Genomic DNA, 12,057 nt, shown 5'->3' on the forward strand with positions numbered 1-12,057 from the left:
GAGAGCGGCCGGCGGGTCTGAAACAGCTTCTGTTACCTCGTTGGCTTGTGTTTTCTTTGGGTCCGCCTTGTGGTCGCGGCTCTGTGCCCCTGGCCTCCTCCTCTGCCCCCTGTGCCTGTGCCTCCCGGCTCACTCGATGCTCTTCCTCCCGCCCTCCCTGTGGGCCAGCGCTGAAGGTGCCCGGGGCTCCCTGTAGGACCGACCCCCAGGAGCTTGGGATGCCCGTACCCATCCCAGGTGGCTGACCCACAGTAGGACTGTCCGCAGGGGCGTTTCCCGGCCGCACGCACTCCAGCTGGGCTCTTGGTCTTTGTCCTGAGGCCCCTCACTGCGTCCTTCCCTTCTCACGGTGACCAGACCCCAAGCCTGAAACCTTCTAATAGCTTCCCAGCTTTTCTTAAAAATCCTCACCCGAGGATACTTTTCCATTGATTTCTAGAGACAGTGGAAGAGGGGGTTAGGTAGGCAGTGGTCCGCAACCTTCTGGCCCTTTAAATACAGTTCCTCATGTGACCCATCCCTAAAATTATTTTCGTTGTTACTTCGTAACTGTAATGTGGCTACTGTTATGAATCGTCATGTAAATATCTGATAGGCAGGATGGTCTTAGGTGACCCCTGTGAAAGGGTCGTTCGACCGCCAAAGGGGTCGCGACCCACAGGTTGAGAACCGCTGGGTTAGAGAGAGAGAGACACATGGATTGGTTGCCTCCCACATGAGCCCCTACGGGGCTGGGGACCCTGCAGCCGAGGTATGCGTGCCCTTGACCAGGAATCAAACCTGAGACCCTTTGGTCTGCAGGCCAACGCTCTAACCCAGTGATGGTGAACCTTTCGAGCTCGGCGTATCAGCATTTTGAAAAACCCTAACTTAACTCTGGTGCCGTGTCACATATAGAAACTTTTTGATATTTGCAAGCATGGTAAAGCAAAGACTTATATTTTTGATACTTATTTTATATATTTAAATCCCATTTAAAGAAAAATCAACCAAAAAAATGAGTTCGCGTGTCATAGGTTTGCCATCACTGCTCTAACCACTGAGCACCAGCCAGGGCCATTTCCCAGCTTGTCTGGACCTCGTATGCAGGCGTTCACAATGAATGCAGTTCTGCCTTATCTAAGTACAGTCTTGCTCTAAGCTCTGTCTGTGGTTTTACCGCAAGGATTTCTTATTTGGAGACTCTGTCTGCGGGATTGCAGTCGTGTCACCTGACAACAGGGATAGGTTCTGAGAAACGGTCCTCACGTGGTGTGGTCCTCACGTGGTGTTGTCGTGCGAACGTCCAGGGCGTGCTTACACCTGGGCGGTGCAGCCCACTGCTCACCGAGGCTGCATGCACAGCCTGTTACTGTGCAGAACGCGCAGGCAATTGTCACAGTGGTGTTTGTGCACCTAAGCAGCTAAATATGAAAAGGGACAGTGAAAGCACAGTATCAGAGGTAAAGCGCCCTGTGCAGGGCTCTCTCCAGGAGTGCAGCCGCAGGACTGGACGTTGCTCTGGGTGTGGTGGGAGCGAGTGGTGAGTGAGGTGAAGGCCACGGACATGACGGGCATGGCTGTGGACTTCATACCCTGGACACCAAGGCTGCATTAATTTATTTATTTTTCTCCAGTGATACATTAACCTAGCTTACTATTATGTTTTTACTTTATAAACTTAAATTTTTTTTTTTAGGGCTCAGCCGAGGATAGTTTTCCATTGATTTTCAGAGAGTGTGGAGAGGGAGAGACAGAGAGAACATCAATGACGAGAGAGAATCATCTATCGGCTACCTCCTGCACACTCCCTCCTGGGGATCAAGCCTGCAACCCAAGCACGTGTCCTGAGCGGGAATTGAACCATCACCTCCTGGTGGTCGACGCTCAGCTACCGAGCCACGCCAGCCAGGCTGTTTCCATACTTTTTAAGGAGCTTGTTGAGCCCAACAAATGCTTCTGCTAAGCCCTTCCCTGTGAATTTTCCTGGAGGTTCTTATGGGACCACTGTTGCATCTGCAGTCTGTCGTTAGCCAGAATCTCATTGTGTGGCCCCCAACAAGCTCCCCCTCCCTCTAAGCCTTTGTCCCAGCCTTTTTCCATTTCCACGTCCCGGCCAAGCTGCTGTCCTCCGTTCCTTCCAGGGCGCACGCCACGGCCGTAACTGGCTGTGCACCTGCCAAACAGTCCTGGCCACTTGGGTTTTTCCAGAACAGGCTCTGTCTGTCCTCTTCTTGGAAGTGAGTGGGGCCTGGAGAGCAGGCGCTGGCTTCTGCTTAGCTCCTGCATCCCAGATCAGTTCTGACCAGGCTGTGAAATGGACAGCAGCCCTCAAGTCTGGACGAGGGTTGTTGGGGTGAGCTGGGTAGTGAACAGAGGGGGTTTGAGTGGCTGAGACGATGCTTTGTGAGTCTCCGGACCTGTGCGTTTACAGAGAGGTTATCATTTGTCTGAGATGGGGCGGGGCGGGGGCAGGAAGGAAACCAAGGAGCAAGGTCTCCTTGCAGATAAGCCCAGGTCGCTCTCCCTCGTGTTGGGACAGGTGACAGGAGGAGGTAATGTGTGTTGTTTCTTAGTGTTCAGGAGTTCATGACCTTCACCAGCCAGCTGATTGTGGAGCGCTCGGCCAAAGGCAACAGAGCTTCCGTCAAGGAACAAGGTAAGAGGACCCTCCCATGACCTTCACAGCTGATTGTGGAGCGCTCGGCCAAAGGCAACAGAGCTTCCGTCAAGGAACAAGGTAAGAGGACCCTCCCCGTGCGTGTGCGCTGGCCCGGCCGCTACGCCGCAGGCAGCCTGCGCTGAGCACGCCCTGTCACCTCGAGGAGACGAGGCTGCCAGGACCCACTCGCCAGCCTGGCCTCTCTTCCCTCCTCCTCCGCTTCCTTCTGCACACACTTCTGTGCCCTCTGTGGGCGACTAGCTGCTGGTTACAGTTAGCCCCAAAGCTTGGACGTGCTTCCGATTAGGGCCCATCTCTCGGGGCAGTAGCAGCGCCTCCTCCAGAGTGTGGGCCTCTCAGAAAAGGGTTTCTCGCCTGCCCTGTCAGGGCTGCTGCCTCCTGTGTGCTTAGATGTGGACAGGAGGCGAGTGTGTACAGGCACGTCCGGAGGGGAGAGCGAACTTCTGGCAGAAGCAAGGGCTGTTGCATGATGCTGGGACTGTGGGTGCCGGGTGTGGAGGTGCTATGTCCAGGGTGACGGTGTGGGCAGAGTCGGGGCTGTGTTCTGTGGGACCCTGTGTGCTCACCTCTGGCCGGGCGGTGGGATCCTGGACATTTGAATATTCTCAGTCCGTCCCCTCGGGGGGACTTGGCCTTCTCAGCTTGGTACTCAGGGACACTTCCTCAGACCTGACCCGCTTCCCTGTGGTGTGTGCCTTGTCCCCATATTTGAGTGTCTTACTTGGGGATGACTGTCTGGAGCTGTCGGTGGGGAGCGCCTGCCCCTCACATCCCTGCGGTCATTCCTCTCTGCCTGTTTCTGATTTCAGGGCTCACGGCTTCCCTCGCGTCCTTAATTTGTTTTCCTAGTTTAGTTCTGAGTCTCCTGGCTGAGAGTCTTAAAGACAAGAAGGTTCTTCCTTGTCAGCTGCCGTCCTTCCAAGTGACAGGAGTTAATTCTGTGGGTTGTGAATGTCCGGCAGAGCCCTGTCCAGGCTGGCCTGTTGCTACTTGGACACTCACAGTTCCCTGGAGACCCCAGCCTGTGTGGGCCCCTCTCCTCACTCCCTTCCTCCCCTCCCCAAAATGGAGCTGGCCAGACAGGACCAGAGAGCTGATTTCCTGACTTGGGGCCATGCTTACAGGTTTTTAAAAAACGTGAGACTACGTTGCTTGCCCAGGGTTTCCCCCGTTCCGGAGCAGAGCCTTAGGGGGCTGACGCTCCCCGAGACACTGCCAGGCTGGGCCTGGAGCTCAAGGCTGTGCCTGGAAAGGTGCCCTCAGACCCTGGTTGAGCACGCTGGGCCTCGGGGCCGTGCTGATGGCCGTGCTCCCGCTGTGTCTTGCGTGTGTCCTGTCCCGTGTGCATCTAGTCCTGTGGGCGACCCGTTAGGCCGGTCTGCAGAGCTTTGTTGATCCAAAAGGCTGGAGCCCAGCAGGTGACGGGTTGACTGCTTGGGGGTGGAGTCTAAGGCCCTCCTGTCGTCTGTGTGTCTCCTTAGAATACCTGTGCCACGTCTACGTGCGGAATGACAGTCTGGCGGGAGTGGTCATTGCTGACAGCGAGTACCCGTCCCGGGTGGCTTTCACCTTGCTGGAGAAGGTGGGTGTGGACTTGGCTGGACTGGATTCGGGTGGACGAGTGGGACTGGGGCCGGGGTGACGTCCGTGCCCGAAGCCTAGAGGGGAGTAGTGTGTCCACCGTCAGCCGTGGTCAGCTTTCCCCTCGTCCTCCCCAGGCTCCTCCATGGCACCGATTCCTGCCCTGTGTCCAGGCTCATGCCCCAGGGCCACGGGACTCCCTGTGTGCCCACAGTCTCCGCCTCTCTTCTCTGGGACAGAGCCCTTGGGCCAGCGGTGGCTGTGCTCTCGCCTTAGTTACCCACCTCCAGCCCTGCCCTGTTGGACCTGCCTCCCCTCCACCGAGCCACCCTGTGCCCCTTCCCTGGTGTGGTCCGCACCACGTGCTCTTCGGTTTCTTCACACGGGCTGATGACAGACGCCTCGAAGGCACTGCCGTGTCTTGTCCCCAGAGGACTGATACATTTACGAGCACATGAAATTGGTGGTGGCTTAAATCTTTCCTTTTTGAAGAATTGGTTGGAAAATTGGAGGACTGATTTTCTCTGGTTCCTGGAAAATCATGACCTGGCAAAAATGGAATTTGTAGTTTAAATTCTAATACTTGTATCGCTCACCAGCTGAGGCGTGTCTCAGGCTGGACACACTGGACTTGAGAAGGAAGAACTTGCACCTGGACTTTCCCTTCCCGTTGGCTGTTTGCCTCTGCCCTTCCGGGGGCCAGACGGCCTCGTGGGCCAAGTCCTGTTGCTGTGGTGCGGCGAGCACAGGGGTGTCATTGAGCAACTTGGTCTTGCAGGTGCTGGATGATTTCTCCAAGCAGGTGGACAGGATCGACTGGCCTGTCGGATCCCCTGCTACGATCCACTACACAGCCCTGGATGGCTACCTTAGTACCTACCAGGTAGGGGCCCAGAGCCTGACAGCTGGGCGCGGTGACTTCCCGACCGCCTTGGTGTGGACCCGGGGGTCTCGGGCTACGCGAGGACCTGGGACCTGGGTGCCACGCAGGCTGTTGCTGCTGTCGCGGCTTCGAGTAGCCTGTGGGAGTGTGTCCAGCTGGCGGGGGTTTGAGCTCTGATTCTAGGTGGTCACTCCAGGCCTGACGTCGTCTTTGTTTTCGGCTCTGTCTTAGAATCCCCGAGAGGCTGACCCCATGAGTAAAGTGCAGGCTGAGCTAGATGAGACCAAGATCATTCTGGTAAGGAGGCTGCGGGGAACTGGGTAAAGGGCCATGCGGCCTTGCTTTCGTCTGTACCTTAATCCAGTTAACTTTTAAAAAAATATCTTTTTATTGTTTCAGAGAGGAAGGGAGAGGGAGAGAGAGACAAACATCAATGATGAGAGAGAATCATTGATTGGTGGCCTCCTGCACGCCCCACACTGGGGATCGAGCCCACAACCTGGACATATGCTCTGACCAGGAATTGAGCTGTGACCTCCTGGATCATAGGCCGACACTTAACCACTGAGCCACGCCAGTTGGGCAATCCAGTTTACTTTGGTGATGCAAATCCGAGTGACTAGGCCAGCCGTGGGCAAACTACGGCCCTCTCCACCACCAAGCTCTCTACATATACGAGTAAGACATTTCTTCCGCCGAGACCGGCTTGGCTCAGTGGATAGAGCGTCAGCCTGCGGACTGAAGGGTCCCGGGTTCGATTCCGGTCAAGGGCATGTACCTTGGTTGCGGGCATATCCCCAGTGGGAGATGTGCAGGAGGCAGCTGATCGATGTTTCTCTCTCATCGATGTTTCTAACTCTCTATCTCTCTCCCTTCCTCTCTGTAAAAAATCAATAAAATATATTTAAAAAAAAAAAAAGACATTTCTTCCATGTCAAAGGTTACATTTGTATTCTGACTTTAAAACATTTTTTTGTAAACCCAGGCACTGCACTGCCTGGAGACATCACCCTAATGCAGCCATGGGCAAACTACGGCCCGGGGGCCGGATCCGGCCCGTTTGAAATGAATAAAACTATTGAAAAAAAAGACCGTACCCTTTTATGTAATGATGTTTACTTTGAATTTATATTAGTTCACACAAACACTCCATCCATGCTTTTGTTCCGGCCCTCCAGTCCAGTTTAAGAACCCATTGTGGCCCTCGAGTCAAAAAGTTTGCCCACCCCTGGACTAGGCCCATGTAGAGATGGGGACTTTTTGCTCCTTTCTCATTCCATGCCTTTTCACATGTGTGAAATCGGGCTCAGTGGGCCTGGTGGCTGCTCTGGCAATGGCCATGGGGCAGTAGTGGGGGGAGGAGGGGAGGGGGAAGATGTGAGCAGGCAGTGGGGCTGTGGCGCTTTCCCCCCTTGGGGAGGGTCTGTGAACTTACAGGCCCCTTGAGGGAATCGGACGTGCCCTGTCCGATGCACTGGCCACCTCTGCCTGCTTGGCTGTCCATGCCTGTGTCGTGCAGGACTGGGACATGCTCTTTGCGCTAGTAGACCCTTCTAGGTTCCATAGGAAGGTCACGGGTCCTGGTGCATGCCCACATCGGACATGTGCTGGGTGCTCGTGTGGGGGAGGGCTCAGGGGACGTGCTTGCCCCTGATGGGTTGGATGAGGGCTGTGGTCACTCGTGGTGAACGGGCAGAGCCTCGCTTCTGTTCCTTCCTGCAGCACAACACCATGGAGTCCCTGTTAGAACGAGGTGAGAAGATAGACGACCTGGTGTCCAAATCTGAAGTGCTGGGAATTCACTCTAAAGCCTTCTACAAAACGGTGGGTACCTGGCGGTCCCAGGCCCCTTGCCGCGAGCAGGACCAGCACACTCTGTCGCTGCGGTGCTGTAGCAGTGAGCGAGCCGGGGCCTGTCCCCATCTTCGGGCTGCCCTCAGGGGACGCAGGCGGGTTCAGGCTCGGAGCCTAGGCTCACCCTTGTCTGCTGTTGGCTGAGTGGTGGGGTGCAGCATCCCCAGGTTCTGACGCTGCCTGTTCGCAGGTTCCTTGCACAGAATTTCACTGAGCAGTGGGGCGAGTTCGCTTGTTCTCCACACGCTGTTGCTTTCGTGTGTCCCTTGAGGGGAGCTGGCTGGGGGGTTGGGGTATCTCAACAGGAAGCAAGAGAGGAGGTCACAGGGGCCCAGGACCTAAGTGGGAGCCACTCTGTTGTCTGGAGAAACACCAGAGCTGCCAGCCTTGTTGGGTAGAGGGTGGGCAGGGGGGGGTCCTCAGCCAGCCAGTGCCCATGCCCATTTTTGTGTCGGGTGCCTTCCTGGTGGCAGGGCAGGCGAGGAGGACATGGTTGTCTGTGACCTGTTTCCAGCTGCTGGGAGGCGGCAAGGATGGGCATCACCAGTCCTTTCCCCTCAGTGCTCCGGGCTCCATCTGTGTGCCCAGGCCACCTCCTCAGCCCCTCTTCTGCTCGTCTGTCTCTTTCTAGGCGCGGAAGCAAAACTCGTGCTGTGCAGTCATGTGACCGTAGTCCGCAGAGGCCCCCTTGATGCATCCCCGTCATTCCATCAGAACCGCGGCTTTGGGACATGCCTCGGCCACAGCAAGACTAGAGCACCGTCACCGTTCACCGGAGCTCCTGGAGGCACCGAGGCAGCGGAAGGGACCTGGGGTGGGGAATGTTCAAATTCATGTTTCTGGTCATTTTTGAAAAGATAATTTGAGGTCTTCAGAGGTATTTTGGGGCCAAAGGAAACCGTAAACACTCCATGACTCCTGCAGATGCCGAAGGGCTCTTGTCTAACCTGTACATCACCTGTGTTAACGCTTCAGTGAGTGGGTTCTCAATCCATGGGGCGAGGGGTGACAGCACACACTGGGTTCTCCTGGGAAAGCCGCCAGGGTCACGGGGGTGGGACAAGCAGGGTCATGAGGAGACAGCCCCTGGGATTCACAAGTTCTGAGACACAGTTTGCATTTCTGCTGAGACTGACTTCCACTGACGCCTTGGAGGTGTTGGAGGGGGAGGGGCACCTGCCTGATCTGCACTTGGCCTTGAACCTGGATCCCAGGCATGTGCCTCTGGCAGCAAAACTGTTTTGGCAACCACCTGGGCCTGCGTGTCTTAGCAAGTGGCCTTCCCGTGGCCACTGTTACTGGGCATCAAGAGCAGGTGCCAGCCAACCAAGGACCCAGCACCCCACTTGTCTGAGTGTGGCAGCCCCCGTCTGTGCTCAGTCCCCCCTCCTCCCATCCTTCTTGACCCTCAGCAGCAGGAAACCAGGCCACAGCGGCCCAGGCGATGGCCCAGCAGGTCCTGGCCCCTTGGCCTGCCTGGTCCTGGGTCATCTGCCCTGTCCACACTGCCTCCTTGCTCTGCGTGCCACCTGCGGACAAGGTGCCCTTGCTGGGGTGGCGTCAACCCGTGTGGTCTCACCCAGGGGTCCTTCTTTGAGTGTGCTGGTTCTTGCCAGCCAAAGGTCCCACTCACCCAGCAGGAAGTGCCAGCAGCCCCAAATCTCGCTTGGGCCAGAGAATGGGGTTTGTGTGGCTTCTGAGCACCTGCCCCAACAGGTTCACCTGCCGGCTGCCTTTTTCCCTGCCACTGCTGGCCTCCCTAAGGATGCTCCCTGCCCGTGTGGCTCCTGCCGGACCCCGCCTTAGGGTGCAGGCCCATCCTATTCTTGGCGCCTGAGGTGGCTGTGACTCCACTTGGTACAGTTGGGTCATGGATGATGGGGAGGACCTGGGCGAGGGTGGATTTGGAAGAGGGAGGGTGGCTGGTGGAGGCCCTGTGCCCATGTGTTCCCTGTTCATGTCATACGGCTAAGAGTGTATTTTAATAATTGTTGCCTAACTTTTCTTGTGTTGTTGGAGAGGTTCCTATCTGGATAAAGTTGTCTTTTGAAATTCCCAAAATGGTCCTGTGCTTGCTTTGAGCCTTGGGGGGACCCTTCCTCAGTGCCCTCTCTGTGCTGTGCACCCTCTGTTCTCTGCTGTGCAGGGGGAGGGCGGGGCCAGGGATGGGGGCCGGATGTGCGAGCAGGGGTGGGGGCAGGGAGGCGGCATCTGCCTTAGCCCCAGGCACAGGCTGTACCTTTCTGACCTGGCAGGAGCCAGGCGAGGGAGCAAGCAGAGCAGACCCTGCAGGTGTGCGAACATCCTTGTGGGTTGGGGAGCCCAGTTCAGGGAGTGGTCCCAGCAGCTGGTCCGGGGAGACTTGGCAGCCTGGTCCGTCCTGGCCCAGGACCCTGCGCTCAGCTCACCCAGCGTGACCTTCCAAACCCACAGCAGTCCTTCCTATGGAGGCCCGGGGAGCTCTGCCCAAAGCAGGCGCTATTTAGAAGTGACAGTGGGGGTCTCCTGACCTCTCTCTGCCGTGGTGCCCGCCTGCCCACAGGCCTGCCTGCGCGCTGGGATGCGATGTCCACCTCAGGCACAGGAACCGGGGGGCTGGGCAGGAGGCGCCTCTGATTACAGCTGATAGGCCTGGGTCTAGGAGACACCGCCTGACACGGCTCTGGCTCTGTCCTACATTCTCCACCCTCTCAGGTCCCTGCGTGCTGCCAGGGGGGGCCCATGGCACCGAGACACTGATGCCAAGGGCCTCCTGGCCTGGGCCTGGCAAAGTGCCCCGGGGCGGAGCAGGAGGAGGTGGCCAAGGTGGTCCCTGGGGTCCCTGCATTCTCAGTCTCTGGCTCACGGGGCACTGAGGTCTACGGTGGTTTTGAAGCCCGTTTCCCAGGAAAGCACGTGGCACAGGTATAGGCAGGCAGCAGCAGGGCCTGGGGTCGGGGGTGAGGGGGGCCACTGCCTCCACGTGAGGGCATCGGGGAGGGAAGAGGGGAAAGGCCTGCAGCTGGGCCCGAGGGCGGGCCACGTGCTCTGATGGCCTTAGGAGCCGGTGGTCAGTCAGGTCAGCAGCCATGTGGTCAGTGCTAACAGCCTCAGAGGCCGGGGTGGTCATTCCCGAGGGAGGCCCAACAGACCTCGTGTCCTGGCTGCAAGGATGCACTCGGTGACATCTTCCCCCTGAGGGTCAGGTCCGGGCACAGAGGGTGGGCAGAGCCCAAGCACAGGAAAGGCCTGGGGGTGTCCCGGGGTGTTATGCTGGGGCCACTGCAGAGGGAGCCTGCTGGGGAGCGCCGGGCCCTGCCACCCCAGTCCTTCCTCCTGCCCTCTGTCTGGGCACCTTAGGCTCAGCACCTGGCAGCCCTGTCCCCCGATCCTGCTGGGAGCTCTGGCCATGTGGACCTTGAGAAGCCTGCCTGGTTCCTGCTGTCCTTGCCTGCTGTTTCATCTTTGCCTCCAGCAGCCATCACTGTGCATGGGTGACATGGGTGTCTGAACCGTGCAGGCCTGTGTGCTGTCCGCACAACCCAGGCTGTGGGCTCCCGCGAACAGGCGGGTGGCCATGGACACCACATGCCCCAGCCACTGCGGCCGGCAGTCAGCAAACCATACAGGTGGGGTGGCTGATGGAGGGAACGACTCAGTAGGTCAGTGCAGCCCAGCCCTGCGGCTCCTCCCACCCGACACCACTGGGGTGACTAGAGAGGTTGGGGGTGTATGTGGGGGGGTCAGGTATTGAAGCTGTGACTTGTGGCTGCACAGAGGGACCCCAGGCGGGTCGTCAACCCTGACAGGCTCAGGAAGGTCTGGACTCAGCCTCTACAGCCAGGCCCAGCTGGGGCCCCACAGCAGGGTCTGGGTGAGGGGTGGTGGGGTCCCAGCAGAAGCACCGAGCTGCACATGAAGCAGTTTGTCCTGTTTGCCTTTTATTTGCAGTTTCCCGAGACAGAACAAAATAATTTTTTGTACACTTACAAGGCTCAGAAAGAAAAGACAACAAAACTCAGCAAAAAGAGAGGAGGGAAGCCGGCCAGCACCGCGGCCGCCGGCCCCTGCAGGGCGGGCCAGCGAGGCCACACCATGGACATCAAGCTGGGAGAGCGGGTGTGGCATGCAAAAGAACTGTCCCCCAGAAAAAAATCCCCCAATTAACCCAGACAGGCAGTTCCCTGGAGAGGGGGCGGAGTGGGAGGAGGCCCCAGGAGGTGAGAGCGGCCAGGCACACGCTGTAGGAGGCAAGCCCTGCCACTCACTGCCCATGCCCCTGGGGGCAGGCAGATGTTTACCATGTCCACGGTGGGACAGCTGTTCTGAGCACAGCTGTGGGTGGGCAGATGAGTGTCCACTCTGAGTGGCATGGACAGTCTCCTTGGAGACCAGGCCCTGTGTCCTGTTTCCCATCCTATGCCCCTCCCTTGGGTTGATTTTGCGGGGAGATAAAAAAAATCTTTGTTGAAAACAATGTGAATTGAAGAGTGCCTGGTACTGGGGCAGGAGGATCCCAGATCTCTGTGATCAGGCCGGTTGGACCTGCCCCCACCCCTGGCTGCTCTCGGCCGCCATCTGCAACGGTGAGGCCATCCCTGAGCCTCCCCGAAGTGAGCCTAGCCCCTCCTCCCACTCAGGGTCCCCGTCACACTGTAGCCCCCCGAAGCCTGGCAAGTGGTTGGCTTGCCCTGCCCCCGGAGCACACTGCTTTGGGCACGGACCCCTGCAGTGGCCTAGAGTCCAGGGAGCCCCCACCCGCTCTGGGCCCTCCTTCCTGCATCAGGACCACGCCCTGAGCCCTGGGCCCTCCAGCCCATGTCCCCCTGTGTCAGAGGAATGCCCCATGGACAGGAGGGAGGCCAGCCCATGGGTCCCCTCCCCACAGGGCTGCTGCCAAGGGTAGCCGCCCCCAAGTCTGAAGCTAGCTGCACCCATCTGCACTTCCTGCCCCTGGCAGGGGGGCAGAGCCGAGCCAGCGGGGGGGCCCTCAGAGCTTCTCACAGGCATCCTCCCCGGGATGGGCCTGGCCGCTGCACTGCCCGTCCACGCTGGGGCATCGGGACGCGGGGCGCTGGCATGGGAGGAGCCCACACCC

The 12,057-nt window shown here is 58.2% G+C and overlaps 2 protein-coding genes across 2 annotated transcripts in view; one reads left to right on the forward strand and one right to left on the reverse strand.

The window, feature by feature from the left end:
* The window catches only part of YKT6 (YKT6 v-SNARE homolog (S. cerevisiae)), a 14,966-nt gene extending 7,162 nt beyond the window's left edge, over positions 1-7,804 (forward strand). The window contains exons 3-8 of the mRNA XM_006770382.2: positions 2,556-2,638; positions 4,144-4,244; positions 5,022-5,126; positions 5,358-5,423; positions 6,849-6,950; positions 7,612-7,804. Coding sequence (XP_006770445.2) covers positions 2,556-2,638; positions 4,144-4,244; positions 5,022-5,126; positions 5,358-5,423; positions 6,849-6,950; positions 7,612-7,647 — 493 coding nt within the window. The 3' untranslated portion in view covers positions 7,648-7,804. The remainder of the gene's footprint in view (positions 1-2,555; positions 2,639-4,143; positions 4,245-5,021; positions 5,127-5,357; positions 5,424-6,848; positions 6,951-7,611) is intronic.
* Positions 7,805-11,949: 4,145 nt separating this feature from the next.
* Positions 11,950-12,057, reverse strand: part of LOC102757444 (calcium/calmodulin-dependent protein kinase type II subunit beta) — a 1,507-nt gene continuing 1,399 nt past the window's right edge. Inside the window, exon 3 of the mRNA XM_015568205.1 lies at positions 11,950-12,010. Within this exon, the coding sequence (XP_015423691.1) occupies positions 11,950-12,010 (61 nt within the window). The remainder of the gene's footprint in view (positions 12,011-12,057) is intronic.

Source organism: Myotis davidii, unplaced genomic scaffold, assembly GCF_000327345.1.
Source record: "Myotis davidii unplaced genomic scaffold, ASM32734v1 scaffold1364, whole genome shotgun sequence".
Classification (NCBI taxonomy): Eukaryota; Metazoa; Chordata; class Mammalia; order Chiroptera; family Vespertilionidae; genus Myotis; species Myotis davidii.